General features: G+C 38.0%; 4 protein-coding genes across 8 annotated transcripts; all 4 read right to left on the minus strand.

The window, feature by feature from the left end:
- Window positions 1-11: 11 nt before the first annotated feature.
- Window positions 12-4,203, minus strand: LOC116203820. 4 transcript variants are annotated; one of them, XM_031535761.1, is made up of 6 exons: window positions 3,948-4,203; window positions 3,734-3,822; window positions 2,725-3,225; window positions 1,994-2,031; window positions 976-1,894; window positions 12-782 (listed from the first exon to the last, which is right to left on the minus strand). In XM_031535761.1, the coding sequence occupies exons 3-6, from the start codon at window positions 3,011-3,013 to the stop codon at window positions 766-768; spliced, it is 1,263 nt and encodes a 420-aa protein (XP_031391621.1). In that variant the 5' UTR covers window positions 3,014-3,225; window positions 3,734-3,822; window positions 3,948-4,203; the 3' UTR covers window positions 12-765. The 4 variants fall into 4 exon arrangements, with proteins under 4 accessions (XP_031391621.1, XP_031391620.1, XP_031391619.1 ...); XM_031535760.1 differs by lacking the exon at window positions 3,734-3,822; XM_031535759.1 differs by lacking the exon at window positions 3,734-3,822 and having other exon boundaries at window positions 3,883-4,201.
- Window positions 4,204-7,650: 3,447 nt separating this feature from the next.
- LOC116203881 (thioredoxin-like 1-2, chloroplastic) lies at window positions 7,651-9,493 on the minus strand. The gene is made up of 3 exons (XM_031535842.1): window positions 9,139-9,493; window positions 8,700-9,041; window positions 7,651-8,311 (listed from the first exon to the last, which is right to left on the minus strand). The coding sequence occupies exons 1-3, from the start codon at window positions 9,379-9,381 to the stop codon at window positions 8,027-8,029; spliced, it is 870 nt and encodes a 289-aa protein (XP_031391702.1). The 5' UTR covers window positions 9,382-9,493; the 3' UTR covers window positions 7,651-8,026.
- Window positions 9,494-10,146: 653 nt separating this feature from the next.
- On the minus strand, window positions 10,147-12,697 carry LOC116203879 (pentatricopeptide repeat-containing protein At1g09220, mitochondrial-like). The gene has a single exon (XM_031535839.1). It carries the CDS (start codon window positions 12,310-12,312, stop codon window positions 10,825-10,827), a length of 1,488 nt encoding a protein of 495 aa, XP_031391699.1. The 5' UTR covers window positions 12,313-12,697; the 3' UTR covers window positions 10,147-10,824.
- A 238-nt stretch (window positions 12,698-12,935) lies between these two features.
- LOC116203880 (U11/U12 small nuclear ribonucleoprotein 65 kDa protein) lies at window positions 12,936-17,057 on the minus strand. 2 transcript variants are annotated; one of them, XM_031535840.1, is made up of 12 exons: window positions 16,829-17,055; window positions 15,953-16,183; window positions 15,760-15,831; window positions 15,384-15,605; window positions 15,217-15,298; window positions 14,939-15,124; window positions 14,538-14,729; window positions 14,284-14,454; window positions 13,940-14,027; window positions 13,618-13,676; window positions 13,396-13,461; window positions 12,936-13,306 (listed from the first exon to the last, which is right to left on the minus strand). In XM_031535840.1, exons 2-12 carry the CDS (start codon window positions 16,165-16,167, stop codon window positions 13,208-13,210), a joined length of 1,452 nt encoding a protein of 483 aa, XP_031391700.1. In that variant the 5' UTR covers window positions 16,168-16,183; window positions 16,829-17,055; the 3' UTR covers window positions 12,936-13,207. The 2 variants fall into 2 exon arrangements, with proteins under 2 accessions (XP_031391700.1, XP_031391701.1); XM_031535841.1 differs by lacking the exon at window positions 12,936-13,306 and having other exon boundaries at window positions 13,409-13,499; window positions 16,829-17,057.
- Between the last annotated feature and the right edge of the window lie 8,508 nt (window positions 17,058-25,565).

Genomic DNA, 25,565 nt, shown 5'->3' on the forward strand with positions numbered 1-25,565 from the left:
AGGAACCAGCAGACAAAATGATCATCTGAACAAACCTGAAGATTTCAGAACAGAATACAACATAGACGAGGTCATTGGTATATTGTACAGAGATCGTCAACCGTTCCACATCATTGCTAAAGCAAAAACTATGGCAAAAACTACGGCCTGGATCTAAAATTTTGTGACACGGAACGACTCATGGAACCTGAAAGTTCACAACCATGTAAAAAGCAACAGCCCCCTAATAGCAAACACAACAGCTGGATTCCTTTCACTTGCCTCCTGATCTTTCGAGAGTCGAGGACAGCCTCTGCTAATACAAAGCTTACATAATGTTGTTGTTCTTATAATCTGTGCATGCTTGATCCAGAGTGGTCCATGCATCCGCTAATGAGAGTCAGAAAAATAATCCTTAGCCTGCTAGGCGGTGTAGTCCCAATTCGAGCATTCTGTAATCCTACCACTTTGTGCTGCTAACCCGATTTTGGACCCTCACCACCATGTTTGGTGTGATCGAATAAAAAGTACAAAGCTGTCATATAACACGGCAACATCTTCTATGGTGATTCCATTTGGAGATACTTTATATTCTATCAAACCAAACAAGGTCTTATGATGCTGCAGCGCACAGGCCTTCAAGTTTCAAGCAATGGCCACGAGGATTGCTCATGTTGCAGAAGAAGCTACTTATCAAAATGCTCTTCAGCAATAGAAGCCCGGAGGACCCATAAGTCTGCATCTTTCGTAGCCGTGAAAATCTTCACAAGATTGCAACTTCAAGCTTCAATGCTTCCCTTTCCCTAGAGAACAAGATTTGCAGAATCAGATCATGTACAAAGCACCAAAATGAATATCACCTTCATCAAAACTTTTGAAAGTATTACATCATCAACAACTTGAGCACAGAACTAAGATTTGCAGGCACGGAATGATTTAGGATTCTTTTTTCTCCGCAATTAACCAAAAAAAAACAGATTATTTTTTCTCTCTTACCATGTAAAGCATCACTTACTTTACTTTTAAAGGTTAAATGCTTCTTGAGACGCTTCCTTATTGATGACCCGCCAATGTTCCATCTCGAACCAACTCGAGCCCACTTCCCTGATTGTTTCTCCGATGCTTCCTGCTGGGCTTCAGATACCACAACCCCTCTTCTGCTACTCCGTAGAGACCTCAAGGCCAAGTGCAGAGGCTCCGAAACAGAAGCAGATTCAGATTCCTCCCCAGCTCCTACAACCTTCAGGCATAAAGGACAAGGCGGTTCATGTATTTGGGTCTTTGGAGTAACGTGCTCTAAACAATCTGCATGGAATACATGTCCGCATGGGAGTATTCCAGCAATTGGCATATCGTTGCCCCTCATTATCCGATTCGAACTCCAAGGGGACTTCTGAACTAGGAGTTTCCGACAAACTCCACACTTTTGATCCACTGCAGACCCACTATTAGGGGACATTGGGTTCTCCAAATTCTCCACCACATCATATCTTTCCCCATCAAGCCCAAAATCGTAACTGCTCGAGCTGCTCCACCTGAATGCTTCTTCCCTTCTCGAGCTCCAGCTCAGGTCTGGCGATGCTATCTCTGACTTCTGCCGTTCGACCAGAGTTCTGCGGAACTTTAATGGACGGTCTTCAGGCCAATAAGTGGGTGAAATCTGGCCCTCCCCAGGCGTGAACCTCCCTAGGCTGTTGACATCAGCATCACCCAAAGCCTTGCAGTCAGAGACCGGATTGTGGAACACAAGTGGATAGACAGCTTTTGACATATGCATGCGTCTCGAGAAGGGTCGACTAGGGAGAGGAGTGTGGGGCTGTCTGCTCGTGGATTCCCAGCGACCGAACTCGGATAGTGATGATGGCGAACCACTACCAGGGGAAGCTGCAGCAACTGCTCTAGCGCCAGGGCATCCCTGAAACAATAATGCCGGAAGAGGAAAGGATCAGGGCCAAGAATCTCTTTTAGCTATAAAAATGTCAAACGGATACACGGCTTTGAAAACATAAGTCACCTCGATGGAACAAGGGTAAGGTGTGTCCAACCTTAATCCTGTAACGAGAATTTCCAAAAAGCAGATTAGTCAAATTCCTGTTTATAATTCAGAAACTCAATACAGCAAATCCTATTAGGATTTTCCTTCACACACACACAACCCCACACACCCCCCCCCCCCCCCCCCCCCCCCCCCCCCCAGCAAACAAAAAAAAACCCCCGCGGGCGGAATTGTGCAGTTCAAAACAAGCATAAAAAGAGCACCAAGAAGTACATGCCCAATTCAAAAATGTGAATAGAGATTCTATCACGCCCATGAATATATCCAGGGGCACCTGTGTCCTGACAATTACACCACATATCAAATCTAGCCCACGTAGCCAATTATCTACTTTAGAATCCTATATTGCAGTATACAAAGCCTCTTTCCTTGGATGTAGTATATTAACATTACCATGTTTCAAACCAGGAAAGATGATCCATATGAACAAATAGAACACAGAGACTATTGTTATCCCTCACATCATCATCGTCAAGCTTTTAAACGATTACGACTCTTAGCAACTAATATTCACTACTTGCTCCATGCAATCTTCTATTTATTAGCAATACAATTCAATGGACCTTCAAGATGATGTTTCCTCTCACAAAGCCAAATATGACAGAGAATGCCGTCATAAAAACATGGAAGTTCAAAAGACCATATAGAAAACATTTCATGTCAAATTATATGGAAATAACGAGGCTGACCTGTTATGGAAGAGGCAGCAACCTCATTAACCTTGAATTTCTGCACTGGAGAAGTCCACCTCCGTGAAGCCTGAACACTATCAGAAAGGCTTCCACTATAAGACAGCGCCCCATCAGACACAGAATGGTGATGACTTGTAAACTTATCACTGCCTATCCTTCCTCTGAGTCCTTTGCGATCCGAGTGTAGTAATAAGTCGGTCCCAATGCGAGGCCCATGAGGAACACTGTCTAAGTGCAGCCTGCAATCCCAAATCCTCGAAGGAGGCGGAGAAAAGCTGGAATTCATCCTCCAGTGTGGTTCACTCCTACCAGTCGAACCGTCCCTGCTCTCACTCCCAGGGTGCGGCTTGGCTCCATGTGGCCGAGCGGCCACACAACAGAGGGCACCCGTGTTAGCTATACTTTACAACGAGGGGACAAGTTTATGGCCGTCAAGTTAATGACAGAGAACAAAGGAATTTCTAGACCGCCCAATCGCACACTGGGTCAGAATGGATCCTGTACACAAAAGAGGAAAAAATTTAGCACAATCAAAATCAAACAGATCATCATTATAAGGAAAGATAAGACAATGACAGTAGCTTATAAGTTTGTTTAGTAGAATGTGAGGCGCCAACAAATTAACCCTGCCTTGGTCAAACCGGAATCAGCCCTTCACATGACGTTTTGTGAATCCCGGACCCAGGAATACAAATGCATAACTTCCAGAGTAATTATCCCCTCAAAAAGAGATTGCGTGTGCACTGTGGTTTTGACGAACTTCCTCATTCGAATTTCTTCGAAAATATTATTTCTGCTTCAGCATTGCTCAACTAAACCCTAAATTGCTAACCCCAATCTTACAAGCTCCTACCTGCACCGGTTTGCAGCTCAAGAGAAGAACTTACCCCTAACACTTGATTACAGCAAAAGGACAAGCACCCAGAAACACAAACACTCAACCTCGTAAAAACATAAACTTCTAAAGATCGAAACAAACCTCAGTTACTAAAAATAGAACTTCTACCTAACCATGAGCCCCCAAAGGAGAACAGACGACCCTGCAACGGATTGAAACCAACGAACCAGCAGACACAAATCCACACGATTCTTCTCCTAAATCCCAAGAAAACCCCAACTTTAGAGCCATTGAATGATGAAACTAAGTTAACTAACCAAAATTCCATGTGGGTATTTCTCTTGGCGAAGGAAAACCCACTGAGGAGGAGGAAAAATCGCACCTCTGGCGATTAAGAGGTTGAAACCACCACCCGAAAAGGGAGAGAATTAGAACCCAAACACAGAGGTTGAAGATGACTGAGCTGCCATGGGCATCTGATAATGCATCTTTTTGGAAGAAGTGATTCCCTTTTTCAGCCTTTTCCGTTGGGTGGGAGATATTAGGCAAAAAAGAGCAGAGGAATTCCAAAAGCGGCCTGGCGATGGCGATGTCGACTGTAATGTGTTTCGCATTATAGAGTTCTTGTATACAATTGTTGTCACCATCGTCATCATCAAGATGTCTGCTATAATACGATAATCATCTTATGGGTGTGTATGCAGCTTTATAAAATTGGCCCCCAAAAAAAAATGTTTTGGATTTTGTGTTCGTTATCTTTAGCTTTCTCGAATCATTGCATTGATAATTGAGTATGTTAACAATTTCATCGAGATGTTCCACGTCAAGTGGCACATCTTTCATCAATCGAATTCTCGATTCCTTAATAGTACATCAACTAGGCCATCGACTTTATATTTTTAGCTCAATTCGGTCCTTGACCTTTAAAAGTATATCAACTGAATCTTTGATTCATTTTTTTACATCGAAGCGGCATTTTATCGGTGCATCAATTAATACATTTTATCACGCTAAAATTGATAAGTGAATGAACTAGTAAGGATTGATTTAAACGATTCGATACTTCATCCTCTAAAATAAAGTTTCTGATTCAAGTCTTATGAATGAATAAAATATTTGATTATGAGAGTTTTACCCATTAATGGACCGACCCAACTCGAACTGGATGAGTCAGGGTCTGTTGGACTTTTGAATAACACGGTACATTCCGTAAAAAAATTGAGAAGTGAACGATAACACATTTTTTTTAAAAAAAAAATTCCTTCTCTTGTTTGTATTATATATTTTTTTGATTGATCTTGTTTGTATTTTATGGACTGCATTTGAAGGACTACTGAAATCTTAAATCACCAAATAGAACATTTTGTTCAAGAACGAAGTGCCCCCGATTGTGATCAAAACCGTGAAGAAGGTTGGAAACAACTAAATGCAATATCATGCTACCCATGTCTATCCTTAGATGCCACGAGTGAGTGATGCGCGGATTCAATTTGAAGTCGTGATTCGAGAATTGCACACACGAGGACTTAATTGATTTACTTGTAAATAAAAGTGGGTTAAGGATCTAATTGATGTAATGTTAAAAGCCAGGGATCTAAGGATGTAAGTTTAAAGGTGACGGACCAAGTTGATGAAAAAAATTAGGTCAACAACTTTACTGATATGATTTTAAGAGGCCAAGAAATGGGCTGATGTAAAAATTGGGTCAGTCACTCAATTTATGGGGAACACATCTTTTAGGGATGAAATCGTTGATCCAGCGAAATTGTTGATTTTACTCTTATTATTATAAAAAAAAATTTGGCACCTTCCGAGTATTAAGCAAGTTGGCGATGATGAACTATTGGAATTGTCATAGGTGGTCACGGCTGGACAAAGCTTTGCATTGTCGGGTCAGGTTGCTCGACTTGACAGATCATGGCATTTGTAGGGTAAGTCGATACCGAAGTTTTGTTGTCAAGTCGAGCTGAATTATCGAAGTGGGAAGCCAACGACAACATTTAACTTCAAATTTGATCTGAAACCTAGTCATGGGGATATACATCGGGAGCTTACCCGCCAGACCATTCCGGTCTCCTAAAATATGATATAATGAAGTTGTTTTATTCGACCCTCAAACAAGCATGAAACATATGCTTACATATTCGTTCATAGGTCAAATCGGTTACGTAATTATTGGAATAATTGTTGGAGACTCAAATGGTGGATATGCATGCGAATCCAGTGGCCAATATTTTTTTCGATTACAATAGGAGACTCGTGATCTAGTACAAGAAAATAAAAAAGAAATCTAAATAAAATGGGCATGAATAGTCCCACTGATAAGAATCGAACCTGAAATCTCTAGGTTATCAAGTAAGGGTGTTAGCCATTACACTACATCCTTTTTCAATGGCCAATATTTCATTAGCATGCAAGATGACAATGAGGCCCACATAAAAATGGAAGCAGCCTGGTCCATACTAACATGGCCATCACTTACGAGTAGTAGTTCAAGCCCACACCTGTCGTCAGGTCAGCCAAAACTGTCCGTCATTCGCATGACAATTCTGTCCGCTCATCCGAGACGATGCTGGCACCGCATGGCAAACAAAGCCACCGGAATCTTATGCGAATCGATGTGTTTGGATTTTGAATTTTTTTTAACTCAACTCAACTCAATTATACTATTTTCAATTCAATAATACAATTATTACTTAATCATTACTTTATCTCAACTATTCATTATTTTTTCAGATTTTTTCTCACAAATCAATAATACAATTATTACTTAATCATATTATTTTATCTCAATTTTTCATTACTTTTTCACGCTTTTTCTCATAATTCAACAAAATAATTATTACAAATCAATTAAAATTAAAACTCAACTCAACTCTAAAATCAAACACATCAGTTTGTTATAAATTTCGAATATCAATCTCTTAAAAAACTTCCGTGATGATTTAATTTATATAAATTCTTTCAAAAAGCTACAGATATACGTGAATTTCTTGTATTTGTTATTTTCCCGACATATAATTTCTTTTAAGGCGTCGAAATTTTAGGAGGACGCTCCCTCAGCCTCCTCGGTCCATCCTCGGTGGACCCCGGTTGTAGAGTGGGCAGGTTTGCAATCTATGTAATTGTTGTAGGCAAGAAACATGTTTTAATGTTGATGGTGGAGATTTCCCCATGTGGATGATTGATTCCACACAACCTGAAATTATTATTAATTGCTATAATACATTCTGGCGGGGAAGCCACGTTTCACACTTTCCAGCTCAGGATTTGTTTTTTTCTGTGTGTTCTGATATTTAAAAGCTCAATAAGATCTGACTAATTTAGTCGGGAGATCGAGCATTAAAGGTTATTCTTCCTCTCAACAAGTGCGCTTCCCGGAATTCGAACTCGTATTCACCTCATTACGAGGGTGAACTGCTTACCGCTCAATCAATACTTTTATTGGTGGCTCAGGAATTCTTCCCTCTTCGCTTTTTCTTCACCTATCCACCATTGCCAGCAATTTTGTCAACAAAAAAGACTCCGCGTTGATCGCATCAATCCTTTCTCCACCTAAAACAATCATTGATCATCCCATCTCAAGCTCACAGACATGCTAACAATTACAACATTTTACTGTAATTAAAATTCACTGAAAATACTTTATAATTTAATAATTAAAATCTAACTGAAAATATTTTGTAATTATAATTTAAATACGTGTATAGATGTCAATTCCACCTAAATAGTTGGGTTTAATTCCCGTTTTGAAACACAAAATTTTTTAGCCCTCTTCACTTTAAACTCTACTTATATTCAATTCAAAAATACAACAATTAATTTTCCTTTTTTCTTCAATTTTTTTAACAATTCAATTTAATTTTTAATACTAAATTTTCTCAATTATTCATTACTTTTTTCACAATTTAATAATACAATTATTACTTTCTCTCAACTATTCATTACTTTTCTATACTTTTTTCTCATAATTCAATCACACAGTCAATTACAAACCAATTAAAATCAAAATTCAATTCTACTTTTTACTTTGAAACCAAAGACAATTATTATGGGTTTTGGAAAATTCATTGGAGATACCAATATTTAGGCTCAATCCCCAAATGTTCCATAAACTTTAGCTGTCTTTGAGGTTACATTTGATAAATTTACCATACAAACTCGAAGCATATTATTATGTACAGAAATCGAGCTCTCACTCTCACTTTCACTCATCGGTTGCAGTATTATGGTCCAACAAAGAACCAGTTACAAGGTACATTGGCAATGGAACTTTCAGAGAAGGAAAGATTACAACGAAGCCATGGGGTGAAATGGCTATGGAAACAGAAGGGGGGTTTTACCAAATGACAAGAACAACAATGGCTTTAGCACAAGCAAACTCGATCTTCCTATCAAAGCAAAATTTATGTACAATGGATCGAAGGGAGTTGGGAAATGCTTTCTTCTTGACGGTCCACATCATCTACCTGAAGAGACCAGATCTCTCTGATTGGAATTCCGATTGGACTCCACTTTGCTCGACAGATGCAAAAGAGGAGCAGCCGAGTTTGAGCGAGATGGTTTCGGCTCCAGGAGGGCTTCCTCCTCTGCAGGAATAGGCTGAGCATGGACCAGGGTGTATGTGAAGGACAGATCCTCGTTGGCGGCGAGCGCGAGGAGCTGTCTCTCTTCTAGGCCTTTTGTGGGCCTGAGGCTGCACCGATCTGGAGTGTGCTTGGCAAGCGCGTCTTTGAATTTCTTGATCTGTGCAATAAGATCAGCCATTGCATGTATTAAGCACAAGACATCATTTTAAGGACCATGACCATAAGAGTCTCGGCGGAACGATAATACTACTAGGATGAACATTAAACGATAAGGAGTGAACAGCACCCGGCCCAGAAGTATACGACTCCGAGCTCAGAGTTGGAGTTAGCTTGAGCTCTTAGTCATCTGGTGCATCAACATAAAATCTATCGCAGAACACCACGTTCCCAACCCACCACGTTACTGTGGCAATTTCAATCATGACTTACGAGTATCCGAAAAACATTCGATTTCAGTGAATATGTAGCAACAGATTACAAGGTTAATACTATTATCTTGCGGATCATGACAGCTCAAGGGATCAGCAGGCAGCAAGAGGGCTCACCGTGGCGTTGGTGCAGCTGAAGCTGCAGAGCCGACCGTGGGCCCCGCGGTAGAACCGGAAGAAGGGCAGAACATGGACGCCGAGGCTGTAGCACATGGACTTGTGCTCCTCGTAGTTCACATGAAGGAACAGGACGTCGGGGTTCGCCTCAGCGAGCTGGCATTTCTTCGGGTGTAGGGCCTTGCAGCCGCCGCATCCCGGGGAGAAGAAATCAACCACCACGAGCCGGTCCCCTGCAGTCTGCAATGAGTCCACGAGGTCCTGCGCGCTCTCCACCTCCTCCATGTTGGGCTGCAGTCCTTTCTGCCACCATCTCTGGGCCTTCCCTATCGCCATACTCCCCTGTAAACGAGTTCGGGGAAATTCCAATCAGCATGAAACTGCAAAATTTCGCGAAAATCATCGAAACCGACAATACAACGGAACATGGAAGCTTTGCCTGAGCATCAATGGTGAGGTTCCAGGGGCTCCCTCCTCGCTTCTTGACAACCTCATGCCTTTGGGGGACAAGAACAACTCCCCTGCCATGGAAATCACTCCTCGACCATGTCAAAGAGCTCAACCTCACAGGAGGGTTCCCTAGAATCCGACAGGACACGGTACCGGAGCCATGGTCATCGCTTCTTGGAATCAGATTATGGCATGCGGTGAAAATGCTTCCCCTGCTCATAACTTCCGCCATGGCAGTTCACTTTGGATCAGAAGATTTCAGGGCCTCGAGCAAAATCTGATTCTCCGAAAAACAGAATCGGTCATGAATCCTCGGACTTTTTGAATTGGGTCATGGGCCCGCCTTGGTTTGACCAGCATGGTAGAGGGGATTTGTTTCGTTTTTTACCGTTTGATTCGTCGTTGAGGTGGAGCGGGAAACAGATCCAACGGCTGATGGGGGCAACAGGTGTGGCGCCACAGAATTGTTTGAAACGTGCAGGAAACGATGTCGGAGGCGCATGCAAACAATAGCACACGTGGCGTGATCACAGCGGGGATTGTCAGGAAAAAAACAAAGTGGATTAGCTTTGGATAGAAGGTATTCATTTCAAACTAAATATTCAAATGAGTATTATTCTTTCACGGTAGATGAGTAATAACAGATGAAAATGCTCGTAAGTGAAAGTCTATGAATCCGTTGTGGGGCTAACTCTTCGTGTTCAGGCATTTTGATTGGATATTACGCAGTCAAGTGACTGAGTAATAATACTCACCGAATTTTTACTCTCAATTTCAACACCTAGAGGAGTGTCGATTTGTGGGTCCGCTCCGCCGCATTCTTCTTTATTCTTACTTATCCGGAAAACTTTCTGACCACGAGATGAGACGGAGATAGAAAAGAATGTCTTACATGGACGGGGTCTATCTAACTATAATGTCATTGGAACTACTATTTGATTGGGCAAGCACGAATAACGATTAGTCCCTCAACTGATAGGTTGAGTATGCATCATGGTATTACCGAAAAGAAAACTTTAAAAATATTACCTTGTTTTCTCAAAAAGATGAAGTCAACTGTCAAGCTTGTTTCTGAATCGAATTCGGTCTGCTCACAGACTCAATGAATGTCAATGGGAAATACGCATTGACAGGATTCATGAACATACCCTTGAATCTCTCCCGCATTTCAGCTGTACATTGAACCTTAGAATACGATTTGGTGTTACCGAATTTTCGGATCATCGAGCAATGTTTGCGCTTGCGCTGGCTGAAGTAATAAGTTCTGCATACTTTCGCTATCTATAGCTCCGAGCCTCCAGCATGTTACCTCTTTTACTGAATACGGAGCAATTGCTTTTGCTGCTCTCTCCATTGCCGGGGCTCAACATACCTCAGCGACTGTTCGCCCAGAAAATAGCAGTCGTCTTACATGGCTTCGGAATTTGTTTTAGGAGCACCTTTGCTTACCACATTATGGAGAACGATGAGCTCACCGTTGCACATCTACGAATCAAATAGAACTGACTCCTATTCCTCGGTCAGAAGGATTAATGCTTTCACGAATCCTTGAAGCTGCTTTCAGCTCGTTGGAAGGTTGAAATTCACGTATATTAGCTCTTGAGCAATTGTACTACCAATGGAGGACGGAAGCAAAGGCTGCTCCGAATTGTTGAATCATTCACTGCATCATTACCTAAAGCAAACTATGGCCCGGAACCTTGGATGTGCACCTCTGATCTATCAGTTTTCTCAACTTCTCTGCATCCTGAAACCGACCAGCTCCCGCAAAAATATTCGACATCAGCACATAGTCCCCTCCATAGCCCCTCTCTATCTCCAGGATCTTCTCTGTCGCCCTCTCTGCCTTCAAAATATCACCATGAAAGCCGCAAGCACCTAAAAGAGTTCTCCATATCACATCATTCGCAATCTCTGGAGGAACCTCTGACGCGACCTTTTCCGCTTCTTCCAGCCTTCCTGACCTTCCCAGCAAGTCTATCAAACTCCCGTAATGCTTAACGTCGGGCTTGACTCCATAGTCGGCACCCATCTTCTCGAAGAATCTCAGTCCTTCCTCGACCAGACCACCGTGACTGCATGCATTTAAAATGCTCAGGAACGTGACCCTGTTCGGTTTCAGGCCACATCTCTTCATCCTCTCAAAGTTTTCCAGCGCTTCTTTTCCCTTACCGTGCATTGCAAGTGCTGAGATGATTGAAGTCCACGAGACCAAATTCCTCTGCTCTATTGGAATACCCGAAAAGACCTTCCATGCGCTCAAAGCACACCCACATTTTGCATACGAGTCGATGAGGGAGTTCATGACCTGAATATCAGAAGCATTGAATCCTCTCTTTTCTCCATAACAGTGAACAGATTGGCAAATCCTCACGTCCCCGAGGTTGGAAACTGCTGGAATGATTGCGAATATTGTTATTTCAGAGGGTCCAACTGCATCATCACCAACCATCCTCCGAAACAGCCCAAATGCTTCATTAAACCGATTCATCTGTGCATACCCATCAATTACTGCAGTCCAAGAAACGACGGTCGGTGCTGGCATATTTTCCAAGAGAGAGCAAGCGAAGTCGGGCTGGCCCCATTTTGCGAAGCCTGTAATGAGGACATTCCATGAGACGGAGTTCTTCTCCGGCATTACAACAAACACCTGATGGGCTTCGACCAAGAAGCCGCAGCTCCCATACATATAGACCAAGGCTGTCTGAACGTACACGTGGGATTCGAAACCCGACTTCATCGAGAGGCCATGAAGCTGAGCTCCAGGGACAGCGGAGCCTAATGCGGCGCATGTGTTGAGGAGGAAAGTGAAGGTGAAGCTGTCAAATGGAGTCGCAGAGAAGCCATCACTGCTCCGAAATTGCTTGCAGAGCAAGAAAGCTTCTCGAGGGGATCCTGCGAGGGAATAGCAGCGGAGCAGAGTGTTGAAAAGGTGGAGCGAAGAGAAACAGCCGCTGGCGACGGCACAACAGTGGACCTGCTGGGCGACTCGGCGGCTGGGCGGGTGCCTCTGTAACAGAGAAACTAGACGATTCTGCAGCCTTCGGAGCGTACCCGGGTGGGTTCTTGAGGAACAGAGGAAACGCAATCCATTGAAGGTTGCTGCTGATGCTGAGAAACCTGAGAAGAAGCCAAGAACAGGGACCGCTCTCCGCCTGAGCATCGCATCTTGACTTCCAGTCAGAAGCTCCAATTAAAAGCTCGGTTATGCCCTGCTTTCAACAGAGATTCTTCACCATAAGCATTCTGAAAGATCCCGCTGGTACCTTCTGACGACAAAACGGTGTTCACCGGCGCCGGAGTTGAATCGAGCGATGATAGCAGCGAGGAAGAGCGAGCGGGAATCTGATCATTCAACCTCCTCCGAGGCGGATGTAACGGGGAAAAGGACTACCCCGCTTGATTGGGAAAATTTCATTTTGCACCCCAAAGTTCGACGTTGGTAGAACACGCACCCGCAAGTCTTAATTTTGTCCCACTTTACACCCGACTCGAACATGGTTTGTGAAGAGAGCCGATGGACAACAGGTGAACATTCCTGTACTACTGCTTAACCGGTCCCAACTCCCGAGGGGCGGAGAGTAGCCCGATTTCACTATACCGGCATAGGGTCCTAGAATAAAAAATAGAACGGGGATTCGTGTCTACAAATTGAAATGAATACTTATATGTAGAAACATCTCAATTGCTATCTGAGAATCATAGGATTGTCTCATCGGAATTCCGGTGAGGGGAAAAAAAACACGAGCATCCTCGTGTTCCCTGCATGTGTACACCTCCTTCACATACTCTCGAACGGTGAAAGATCAAAATGATAAAGTTACATTTCAGTTGCCGCTTGAAAAATTTACATGAGCATCGCGATCTCTTTACAAATTACAATGGGTGCTTTCCTCGAGTAAAATGGAAATCGGGTGTTGAAGAGCGAATAAGAGAAGACCGAATAGTTTCTAGCAAAATTTGTCCAAGGAGCTACAACATAGAAAAATCACCAAATGGACTTGTAGGAGTTAAATCTCTACAGCAGGGAAGTGGAAGCCCTTCACATTGCAGACAAATTATGGTGCATCTGTTGGATTCACTTTAGCCGCTGCCGCGTTTCGCCCAAATTGAATGATCATCGGCTTTCCTTTATATACGTAGCCATTCACGAGATTCTGCAATCAAGAATCAGCAATGCACAGTTAGTTTCATGAGAGCAGACCGTTTTCAGAGATTCCAAGAGGCCATTGAGTAAGACACGAACCAGTGCTGTCTGAGCAAGTTCAACTGACGGAAATGTCACAAAAGCTTGACCTCGCATCCTTCCCTCCTGAAATTAATTGGTAGGAAGCTTCATTGGTAGTTGAACTGTATGTGACAAAGCCGAATTCGCAAAAGATCGATACAATAGAGAAGGGGGGGAAAAAAAGAGAGAGGAGAAACCGGAGGACTTCAAAAGAGTGAAAGGGTTGCACAAGGACATTACCTGCATTAGCTTCACATGGAGATTGGACTTTGCCTCATCCATACTTGCAAATAGAGACCCTAAAGTGAAAATAAACGCGAGAAATCAGAAGCCAAAACACAAATGGTGACCCGTCCATGTCCCATAACAAAAAATTTGAATGAGTTTTCATGGGCATAAACTCAGAAAAATTCCAATAATTCATATTTGTAGTCACATGACCAAAAATTTAAGAGCAATGAGAGAATCAAAACCAATCCTCTTCAGCTGTCCGAATTTCCTGAACAACTAGTGATAAAAGACGGATCAAGTGATTTAAGTATCAAAACGTTTTTGAACTCACCAAATATGAAGTAGAAATCATCATGTACTACATCTTTCGCCAGATTCTTTATGTAAAGGACAGGGGCGGGATTCCCAGCGGTGTAATTCTGCAAAATGAAGAGTTCATATTTGTGAAAAAAACATAGAGAATCAAACAAGCAAGATTTATAGCAGTAAGATTGTGCTAGGAGAAATCCATATTCTGAGAAACTATAGATAACCATATCAGATGATGATGAATCTGTTCATCGCCATGTCTACCGTATTGGCTAGTTTCCTGAAGCAAGATCATTTCCACTTCTGAATTTTCAAGAGTAAAAAACTCTATTACTCCTCTTGTTGATCCTTAAAGCTAGTAGATACCTTAAACTGAGGGAGAGAGAGAATTTCTTCCATTGGTAACTTCCCCCTCTCAAGGTCTTCTGCTGTTGCGAACCATTCCACGTTCAGCTTCTCTTTCTCCGGTACGTTCTCTTCTCTAGCTTCCGCATCATCATTCTGCTCAGCCTTTGTCCTCTTAGGTGCAATTTTAATCTGAAAAGAAGCCCCCAAGCAAAGCATAAAGAACTCGTGATAAAACAATTCAAAACAATGCTTGCTTCTGAATAGACCGTTACCTGCAAGACAGGGTTGTTCTTTTTTATCAGGGGAATCTCCTTAGGAAGCAAGGCCGCCGGTTTCACGCCAACTTCCTCATGAGTGACATCCCTATTGACTGCAGGACCAACAATAGCTTCTATTCTTGCACGCTTACGTCCAGATCTTGCTACTCTTGATGATTCAGAGTCAATGGCTATCTCATCAACATCCTGTCGACATTTGTCCACAATCAATAGTTTGTACAAACTCAAACCAGATTAACTGAAATATTAACTTCTTTTATGAGAGAAATCCAAAATTTAGTAGTTCAAAAATCATATTGTATGAACAAGTACCCTTAATATACCTAATTTTAACGATACAGTAAATATTTCTATGAAATTTAGCTTGTTTTAGCGACAAAGCAAATGTCAATCACCTCTCCTGAAGATTCCGTTTCTGATTCTCTTTCAGATAGATCTTCTGTGGAAGGCTTTGCAGCAGTAGATGCTGGTGGTGGCGGAGGCAGCGGTGGAGGGGCAGGTGCAGCTGGTGGTAGAGGTGGAGTAGGAAGGGCCATTCGGAACGGAGCTGGAATGTTCATTTTATTCATTAAGTGCAACACCTATAAAGGGAAGGTCAAGTTGTTTCTACTGAAAAGTTAAAAAGTACATATGAACAATGTCAGATCACTAGAAAATGTGAACTTGATACTACCTGTGTATAAAACCGTGGTACAGCAATTAGAGCATTTACGATGTTGGTGAGAATATTTCCATCCGGAGAAGGATAAGCATACCTGCAATGTTAAGTGGAATGACATTTTTCAGTCACGCAGAAGGTAAATGAAGAAAGAGATTCTGTAAAGATTAGAGAGAACATACTCAAGGTGAGGAGGAAAAGGATACTCTATGCCCAGTTTGGGAGCAATAGGTTCCTGTGCCGGAACAAATGATGTTTTCGAGTTTCCGCCTTTATCACTGGCTGAGGTGCCACTTTCTGATTGGACTTCCTTGGTAGATTGACCCTCCTTGTGTTGAACCTCGTTTGCTTTAATTGGATTGCTAGCCCTTTCGACTTTTAAAACTTTACCGAGAAACCTAAGCCTGTACCCACAGAAAACTCAATGTTCTAAGCAAAAGGAAATAGAAATAGGGAAAATTTATTGATAGTTTCAACAGCGTCAAATGTATATGAACAAAAAAGATTCATAGTTAGATATGAAATTGTCCTGTTAAAATATGGCCCAGGAGCAAATACCCATTTAGTGAACGTTGAGCTTGATAGGCGATTGGTTCATTTACGAAATCCACAAATGCACAACTCTTCAATCTGCATTAAGAGAAGAATAAAGAAAGGAAGAAATATGAAACCAGATGGACCAAACCCATTGCTCAATATGTTTAGAATATACATGAGCTGAAAAGGACAATTAATATCTCATATTGCTTACCTTCCAGAAGTGCAAGGACGAACTGCCGATGCACCATAATGTGAGAGCAGTCTAGAAAGGGTGTCTTGAGGTATTGCTTCAGGAAGGTGCCGAATTAAAAGGGTAACGGGTAAGCCTGTGTCCCCAGCTGCTGAACCTATCCCCTCAGCACCTTGATATCCAGAAGGATGAGCTGACGGGCTGATGAAAGGCTGCGAGGAATGAAATGTAGCCATTCCTCTTCCCTAAACCCTAAGAAAAACCAAAAGATAGACAGGGATTGAGATTCAGCGAGCTTAACTGTGAGACCATTCATGGTTATCATTTGTCACTACACTATCCATTCTCACAGGCAGGAAACATTCGGACCTTGACAGCATATATGGCTGTGGACAGAACCTCAACACGAAATCACCGAAATGCACCTAACTTTATAGTACCACACCAAATATTCTACCTCAAATTCAGAGAATAGTGAAGCATAAACTCAAGGACCCCAAATTTAAACCAATCCGATTCCCATTATTCCCCGGTAAACCTTGCTGCTGACTTCCCGAACAGCACTCCTATCTACTTCAGGATTCTATTGACCCGCAGCAGCACCTTTATAGCTAAATTGAAAGCTAAACCTGAGGAAGCAACCAAATGCTGCGATGAATGCCATCCTCAAATGAGTATACAGACTGACCCTTTCAAGGACTGATCCAACAAATCAACCCTAAAAGTCCAAAATTCATTCTTTTGGTACGCACAGTTCAATGTGTTCGAATTGCAACCTAAACCATCCGAGAAGCACACTTTGCTCGCTCTCTACGGTTTCCGATATATAAAATTCACCAAAGGAGCTCGGGCTTGGACGACATCGAATCAAGTGGGGTTCAGGGACCGTCCAATCACCTGTAAATGAAGCAGCTTCGATTGCACAACAGATGGCAGGATAAGATCACAGCGGCCCAATTCTCCGGTGGTTTCCGGCGGCTCAGCTCCGAACTCCGGTCAGTGAACAGAAGCAACAGCGAGCACTCTCTCCTGACTAGCAGTGATTGGAATCTCTTTTCCAGCTTCAGCTCTCCCACAGAGCCAAACAACGGGCAGCCCGCCATGAAGACGCCGCGTCGCCGGGGGGAAAGAGAAACGCCGACAACCTACGCCGGACCAAGCTTGTTCTGGGCCACATATTGGGCTTTACGATGGGCCCAAAATACCAGCTTTATATTGGGCCGACCGTAACCCACTTTTCGGCCCATTTTTGCTCACTTGAGCTACCCAAAACTTCGACTTGAGAGACTTTAGATTTACAAACTCGAGGGTGGCTCGTAAGGTAAAGGAGTTCTGACTTGTGATCTTGAACAAGGAACTTGTCATGGCCGTGAGAAATAAGTCGAATATGCGCTACGGTTGGTAAAAAAAACATGTTTTGCCAAACCAGACATGAATCAATCTAAAATATAGTTCTCGAACGGCCTAGTGAATCAACGTATTTTATGGTGAATGGGGGATGACATGCAAATATCTCCATAAATAATGATGATAATCAATGATCAAAATTGCAGAAACATCCTTCTTGGTGAAGATTAGAATCGATGTCATAATCACTTTGGTGGGTCTCCTCAGACATGACTTACCCTAGATAGAATCGCACACGGTTTTTCAGCTTTATTTTTCTCTTTTCCTAATTTCCTTTTTCCTCTTCTTTTTGAAAACAAAAAAGGTTCTTTTTTTCTCTTGGTTTGAATGTTACGTATATATATATATATATATATATATACATGATTTTGTAGGTTTTAGCAATCCTGAGATAGTACCAATCCAAACATATATCATCCTCGTAATTCTCAATCATGTCAAATTCCCGACATTTATATATAACTCATGATGATATTTATACTTGCGGAAAGTTCGATTATTAGCTCAATAGCATGTCTATAGAAGACACGTACAAGCCCTTGTAGGACGATAACGATTGTTGCATTGGATATGAATACACTAATGGCCCGTCCGCGTTTGATAGTCCGTATGTGCCCATAACCGAGCTGAATATAAAGCCGTAATTTGTGTTATTAATGAAGTTTCTTAGAGAGTGGAGGTGGCATTCCATAAATGGATGGTTGAAAAGGAAATTGAAAAGGGCAGTAGGCAAGGAATCCTTTTCGCAGGAAAATTGATGGTGCAACGAAGCCCCCTGTTGTAGCTAAGGTGGTCCTCTTGACACAAAAACATATGCATATCCGAAATTAGAAATTCTTATTGCACATACGTATACGTATATATAGATCAATTATATTATATATATAGATGATATTCTTCCTCCATCGTAATTTCGCTGACTTTTTTTTTTTGCAGAAATTTCTCACTCTGGGCATGGAAGATCATCAGGTAATAACTGGAGACGATACATCGTATATGTATTAGGTCAGGACTGAAAAAGGTTACACGTATAATATTTGACATTAATGGTGTTCAATGTTCATGTTCGATTAATTTGGGGTTCTTTTAATATAGATATTCCCACATGAACTGGTGGGCGGAGTATTCATGATTTATATTTGCGATTCTCAAGAATAATTTCTTATTTTCCATTTAGATTGGAATATATATACTTTTTTCAGTAATGATCGGGGCGTAGTCCTATATATGTGCATAGAAGACACGTACAAGCCCTGTCAATGTTTGATCCTGTCAATGTTGATATGATGCAACGCGTTTTGGGTTGAAATTTATGGGGGAATAATCAAGAAGACGAATAGAGAATATTCAAAACTTTATTCAGAGGCTGCAGCCTGACATCAAATAAACTAGGGCAAAATCTTTTCCATGTTGATGCATGCATACATATATGTGCATACATCCATATGTGTATATATATATATATGCATGTATGCACACATATATATGTAACAGATAGAATTGCCGCGTCTATTTCCAGCACGTAAATGACATATGGAGAAGAGGAGGAAGAAGAAGAAGAAGAGCGTGGAAGTCCCACCCACGATGAAGAAAATTTATGACCTTCATTTTCACATAAAGAATTAATTATATAGCTTGACTCGAGGTAAGATACATATTAATGGCGACCAAGAATATAACCAAGAGAAAATAGTGTAAGGGGAATCGATTATTTAATAGAAACAATTGGAAATTTATAAATGTATATTTTTTCGGGATTTTTTTCAAGGTTTTGCCATCAGAAAAAAAACATGAAAGTGTCGATTAGAAGTCATTTTCAATCAGCTTCAAATGCATGCTCGTGGGTGCTATAGAGTGGAGCTCCGGCAAGGTCGCTGGTGGCCTCCTTGCGTTTCAGGGCAGTGAACGACCCGATCGAACATTGCAACATACATCGCTATTCGATCATGAATATATATATTTACAATACACACATTAAAATAATGTGTTATAAAATATTTCTGTATAAATAGATAATAATATTAATATTTTCTTGAAAAAAATCAATTACATGAACTTATTATTTTTTATATGATTATATTATTGGGGAAATCTTTACTCTCTTTTTCTCCGTCCGGCGTCGCTCTCGAGATATATTTCAGTTAAATAGAAGTTTCAAAGGGTCGTTTGCAGGGAAAGAAGCCGATATTTTTGATGAATTGGAAGTTTGTTGGACCTCTATGAATATACTTAACTTCCTCATTTCAAGTACATTTTGATCGGGACCTTTTTTTGTCGAACCAAAATCTATTGAATTATTAAATTTACAATGCTCACACATGGCTACGTACTATCTGTTCGTTTTATCATACTTATATCATAGTTTTGGTCCCCGCACAATCCTGCCACCGCATCGTGTTCCACATGAAAATCATATCACGTACTTTATTAGCTGAGAACATTGACATATCCTTCTTGTATAAGGAAGCTAGGGTTTCATGAAGAGCAGCATAAAAATTACATTTTCAGTTAGATGTACTTTCCCTTGCCCCAGACTATGCGGTCTTTGATATGGACAAATGCCTATATGATCGAGTGTTTATCTTAATGAACTTCATATGTGAAATTTACCAGGCATTTCCCTTTAGAGGGCATCGTAATCGACACTAAACGTGAAAGAAATCAACATTGTGTGACAAACAGCCACAGCTTATAATTAAACAAAGCACACATCAATATTTTGATTTTCTTTCAGTTTAAAATGTTAAAAAATATGGGATTAGATTAGAAAGCATTAATGCACGTTGGATTAAACTACTATGTACGAATTAGCAGGTCGATTCGACACCGTGTGACAAAAAATGTTAATGTAATTTGGACACACACACAGAGACATATATATATATATATATATATATAATAGAAAACGCTAATTCATATGTATGTACCTATATGAAGCTGTTTTTTTCCTGCAGAGAAATTTCCATGAAATTTCTTGTCGGTGGAAAACTAAGTTACATATCATGAATACAATGTTTTTAGTCGTTTGATCCGTGTCGGTGCAAAGACTTGCATGAAATTAATTATAGATATATACGTATACATGTAATAATATTAATATATTATGATAGACTATTTGCTTTGTCTTCTTTTATTTTTTTTTGGGTAGCTTTTGGTGATATAAACGTATCATATTAAATTATGCATGGTATGATGTTATATTCGTTAATAAAAGAATATAGCTAATTACCAGCACTTTGTGGACATATAAAAAATTTATTACCGTACGGATCCTAGGGCTTGACTTTGTTTTATTATGCGGATAATTTGTGCAGTTTACCGACATATTGTTAATTTCTAAAGACCTTGTTGATTGTAATTAATATTTTTTATTGACAGGCACTGTGCTATATTTTCTAGGAAATTTTGCAAGATATAATAGTTCGTGAATATGAAACGACAGCAGCTCATACGATCCATTTCTTTTTCTTTTTTTTTTTTCTTTTGGGGAACAAGATTGGGCGGTTATCGATACATAGAGATGAAATAAATATTTGACCCAGCTCGAAGAATTTGAGGATCGGCCCCATAATGATCACTTTATTACTTGCTAGGTGATACGCATGGAATTGAAGAACTAATTAAAATCATTCAAAACACATATAAATATTGAATAAATGAAATTTGATTAATTAACAGTGCATGAACTTTTAACTCCAGTTAGCTGAGAAGGGTCAATTAACTTCCTTATATATATATGTGTGTGTGTGCGTGCGTGTGTATGCACATTATATAGCAATCTCTTTCAAGAATATGAGTGCAATGAATATTAATTATACAAATCTTAGACCCACCAAAGAGATGACTGACGGAGATTGATGGCCTAAAAATGAGTCAAATCAGAGGCAATTATAAACAAAATCACAATTAGTATAGAATAAGGGATATTTATTTGGTCGTACGATGAAAATGAATATGATGTAACCTATCTTTTGTGAATATTTTCAACCAGGTACAAGCATGTGCTTTACGCAAGTGTATAAAAAATTATGTAATTTATGAAAAGCTCATATTTGATATATTAAGATTTATTTGCAAATTGAGATTTTATTTTAATATTTATTAGAAAATTTTATATGATAATTAATTATCATAACATGGAGAAAGTCTTATATGTAACGAGCATATCACATTACAATATCAAAGCCAATAGGGATGGTATGGGCCCACATATTATGTAGATTACACATATATTGTTTAATTCAGCCAAGCTTTTTTAGTTTTTAAGAAAATATCTAATGTTATTCATGAATTGATACATTTTTTTTTAATTTTTCAATGAACATTTTCACGTTGATTCTATATTTATAATAAAATCTCCGAGTAGTCCAAAAGACGATCAATCATCAGTAGAGCGTTTATATAAAGCGAGTTGTGTGCATCCTTGTGTCGCAATTGCTAATTTTATATAATATTGTCATAATTGATTGGTTATATTTAAAGGCTCTATTAATTTCATTAATTAGCATTATGCATACAATAAAATCATCAGTTCTTTGTTAATTCGGTTGGCTTATAGATTTCTCAACTGAAGAAATTAACAGGGCGTCTGAAGAATATTTATTTTTATTGATACTTTCTGTTTTTTTTTCCCAATTAAAAGGGAGAAATTAATTGGTTGCTAGGAAGAACTTATTCATGTAATACATATATTTATATATAATTACCATGTAATGATATTTATGACATGAGATGAGCTAATGCAGAAAGGGGATTCATCGTAAAAATTTCACTTTCGTAAAGACAATGACAGGTAAATTAAAATAAGACAGTGCAGTGGTGGGGGCTTGCGATTGGGGGGTTGGTGATATTTTTGGCCCTAATTTTCATGCAGCAAATCGGGGCTCTTGTCAGTTGTGAAAATTTTCAAGCAACTAGAAATTCACGAGGAATATTTGTATCCCCACTTAATTAAATTAATTTTCTCGTGAAATTATTCCGATCTTAATAAGACAAAATCGTTTCTTGAATTTGTATATCATCAGATCATATATTTTCTTTTGGGTGAATTATATCATATTTTGATTTGTGATATTCCATCACACAAAGTTAATTTTTTGAATATAATTATATAAAAAGTTAATTTGACGTAACACTACGCCTTTTACCCATGCATTATACGAGTTGATTTTAATATATATATTTTTATATTCTTTTTATTTCGAAATTCTAAGTTCTCTATAAGATTAATAAAATTTCATGATTATTATTAATTTAAAATTTCAAACAATGATTATTCAGATTTTTATTAAAAATCACAATGACTTAAATAGTACAATAATAATTTTGCATTTCTAATTTTTAACTAATTCTTTGATTTTGTTATTTGTCAAATGGTTAATTACAATACTTTGTTTTTTATGTTCTTTTTTTGCCAATTAGTTATATTTTCTTATTTTTACGCAAAATGATTATTCTAATCCTATGTAATATGTCCTTATACAATATCTTAAAAATTATTATCATATATATTAACACAAATATATGTTCTTTATTTTTATAAGAGTTGTTCATTGTATCTTAAAAATCATTATATTATAAATTATTATTTTATTTATTTTATTTAGAATGAAATTTCAAATTAAATTATGAAATTTAGCTTTCTTACAATATCGGGAATATTTATTACAAACATTTATTACATGAGCAATCTATTTTACAATATAAATAATTAAATTATGAAATTTGGTTTAATTAAAATATTGAGAACATTTATTAGAGACATTTATTACAATTGTAGTTGTTTTACTATTTTTTATTTATTATAACATATTCACTATAATATTTAATTTATGAAATTTAGCTTCTTTTAGTCGTAGTTTGGTCTACTAATTTTACTTACATATAGATTTTCAATCTCGCGCATTGTAAGAGATTTATTTATATATGGTAATTATTCACAATCTCTAAAGACAATTTACTTTCTTATGAACTATAAGAATTCTCAATAATTAATTTCAAATTTTGAAGAAATAATTTATAATATGTTAGAGTTTAGACTTTAGAGTAATTTCATCAATTTAGTGACAATAATTATGTGGCTAATTCTTATATTTAATTAGCTTTGTGTTAATATTATCCGAGATCATTATACATATTTGGTTCAAATACAAAACCTAATTTTTTATATTATATTTTCTAATAGTATATAGTGATGTTCTCATTTAAAATACTAATTTAAATCTTTTGTCAACTTTTTTATTATAAAAAAGTCATTTTTAGTAGTTTATATTTCAATCCTAAATATGGACTTGTATATAGGTAATATGCGAATTTTGTTTTATCATATACTTATTTTTATTAATGCCAATTAATTACAATAATATGTTGATAGTATTTATTAAAGACATTTATTATTTTGAGTAGTTTGTTTTACAATAAATATATAGATAGATATATAGGGTTAATATCATCATGTACCACGATATTTGAAAATTTTCAACACATAGTACATATCGTATTAATTTCACTATTCAGTACGATATTTTGAAATTTTTTCATGACATAGCACAACAAATAATAATTTCGCCACATAACACAAAATTTTGAAATTCTTTCACCACGTAGCACGGCGTTAGTTTTTCGTCAATTTTTTGTGCTATATGGCGAAACAATTTCACAATTTTGTGCTATATGATGAAACAATTTCACAATTTTGTACTATTTGGTGAAATTATTACTTGTTGTGCTATGTCATGAAAAAATTTCAAAATATCGTGCTGAATATGTGTTACGTGGTAAAAATTTTCAAAATCGTGCTATATGGTGATATTAACCCTATATTTTTTATTGTATTTAAGTTTGGGTTAATTGCGCCATATAGCCTAACGTTTGAAGAAATTCTTAGTTCTAGCCCAAACTTAATTTTTTACATGAGATATCCCAACGTTGACTTGTTGGTTTCACATTTAGCCCAACGCTGCTAACTTTTTGTCCAAAATTGACGGAATTGCATACGTAGCACATTAATTTTGTAACACATATAAGCAACGTTACAAAATTAACGTGCTACGTGTGCAATTCCGTCAATTTTGAACGGAAAGTTAGCGTCGGGCTAGATGTGAAACCAACACGTCAACGTTGAAATATCTCAAGTAAAAAATTAAGCTTGGGCTAGAACTAAGAATTCCTTTAAACGTTAGGCTATATAGCGCAATTATCCCTAAGTTTTTATATTGTCTAACATAATAAGTGATGTATTATAAATTTTGATATTCGAACATTATCATCAATTTCGTATATAAAATGCATATATTGTTCTAATAATATTGAAAATGTCCAATACAATTTTTTTCGTTCATAGTTAAAATTTCTTAATATTATAAGCTATTGAGTAAAAGTTTCTTTAACTTTACTGATTCATTTTTACTTACTTTTGATAAAATCATGGTATTATATTAGTATTTTAATGTTTCAAATTATATAATTTTGTAATTTATTATTTCATAATTTTTAATTGTAGTTAGTAAGATATTTAGTGTCTATATTATATAATAATAATAATTATTATTCTTCATTTTTAAATTTTATTTTTTCCATAATTTTTAATTGTAGTTAGTAAGACATTCTATTGCATTTATTATGCACCTACTTGTGCACCCATAGATTGCATTGCATTTATTATGCATTTACAATTATAGTTGTTAAAATATTTTTTATTTAGTATAACATATTCATTATAATATTTAATTTATGGATTTTTTTATAGTCGTAGTTTGGTTTGCTATTTTTTACTTACATATAGATTTTCATTCACGTGAGTTGCACAAGTTTTATTTACATATGATAATTATTCTTTTTATGATAAAATATGGTAATTATTCACAATCTCTAAAGATGAATTATTATCTTATAAACTGTAAGAATTCTCAATAATTAATTTCTATTTTTGAAGAAATAATTTCTAATATGTTAGAGTTTAGACTAATTTAATTAAGTTAGTGATAATAATTATGTGACTGATTCTTATATTTAATTTGCTTTGTGTTAATATATTTGTGTTAATAATATTCAAATATAGGAATCTAAGTTTGAACTTTTTTATTATTATATTTTCTAATATTATATCGTGATGTTCACACTTACAATAATTAAATTTAGGTGTCTATATTTTATAATTTTTATAATTATTCTTTGTTTTTAAATTTTTTCCATAATTTTTTATTATAGTTACCAGTGTTATCAGAAT

This window comes from Punica granatum, chromosome 4, assembly GCF_007655135.1.
Source record: "Punica granatum isolate Tunisia-2019 chromosome 4, ASM765513v2, whole genome shotgun sequence".
Classification (NCBI taxonomy): Eukaryota; Viridiplantae; Streptophyta; class Magnoliopsida; order Myrtales; family Lythraceae; genus Punica; species Punica granatum.

Coding starts and splice junctions, on each gene's coding strand:
- LOC116203880 (XM_031535840.1), bottom strand. CDS start 16,167: ATGGCTACATTTCATTCCTCGCAGCCTTTCATCAGCCCGTCAGCTCAT. Junction 13,462..13,617: donor TCCATGTGAAGCTAATGCAG/GTAATGTCCTTG, acceptor AATTAATTTCAG/GAGGGAAGGATGCGAGGTCA. Junction 13,307..13,395: donor AACTTGCTCAGACAGCACTG/GTTCGTGTCTTA, acceptor TCTTGATTGCAG/AATCTCGTGAATGGCTACGT.
- LOC116203820 (XM_031535760.1), bottom strand. CDS start 3,013: ATGAATTCCAGCTTTTCTCCGCCTCCTTCGAGGATTTGGGATTGCAGG. Junction 2,032..2,724: donor TGCTGCCTCTTCCATAACAG/GTCAGCCTCGTT, acceptor TTCTCGTTACAG/GATTAAGGTTGGACACACCT. Junction 1,895..1,993: donor CTTACCCTTGTTCCATCGAG/GTGACTTATGTT, acceptor TTATTGTTTCAG/GGATGCCCTGGCGCTAGAGC.
- LOC116203879 (XM_031535839.1), bottom strand. CDS start 12,312: ATGCTCAGGCGGAGAGCGGTCCCTGTTCTTGGCTTCTTCTCAGGTTTC.
- LOC116203881 (XM_031535842.1), bottom strand. CDS start 9,381: ATGGCGGAAGTTATGAGCAGGGGAAGCATTTTCACCGCATGCCATAAT. Junction 9,042..9,138: donor ACCTCACCATTGATGCTCAG/GCAAAGCTTCCA, acceptor ACTCGTTTACAG/GGGAGTATGGCGATAGGGAA. Junction 8,312..8,699: donor TCAGCTGCACCAACGCCACG/GTGAGCCCTCTT, acceptor CTTATTGCACAG/ATCAAGAAATTCAAAGACGC.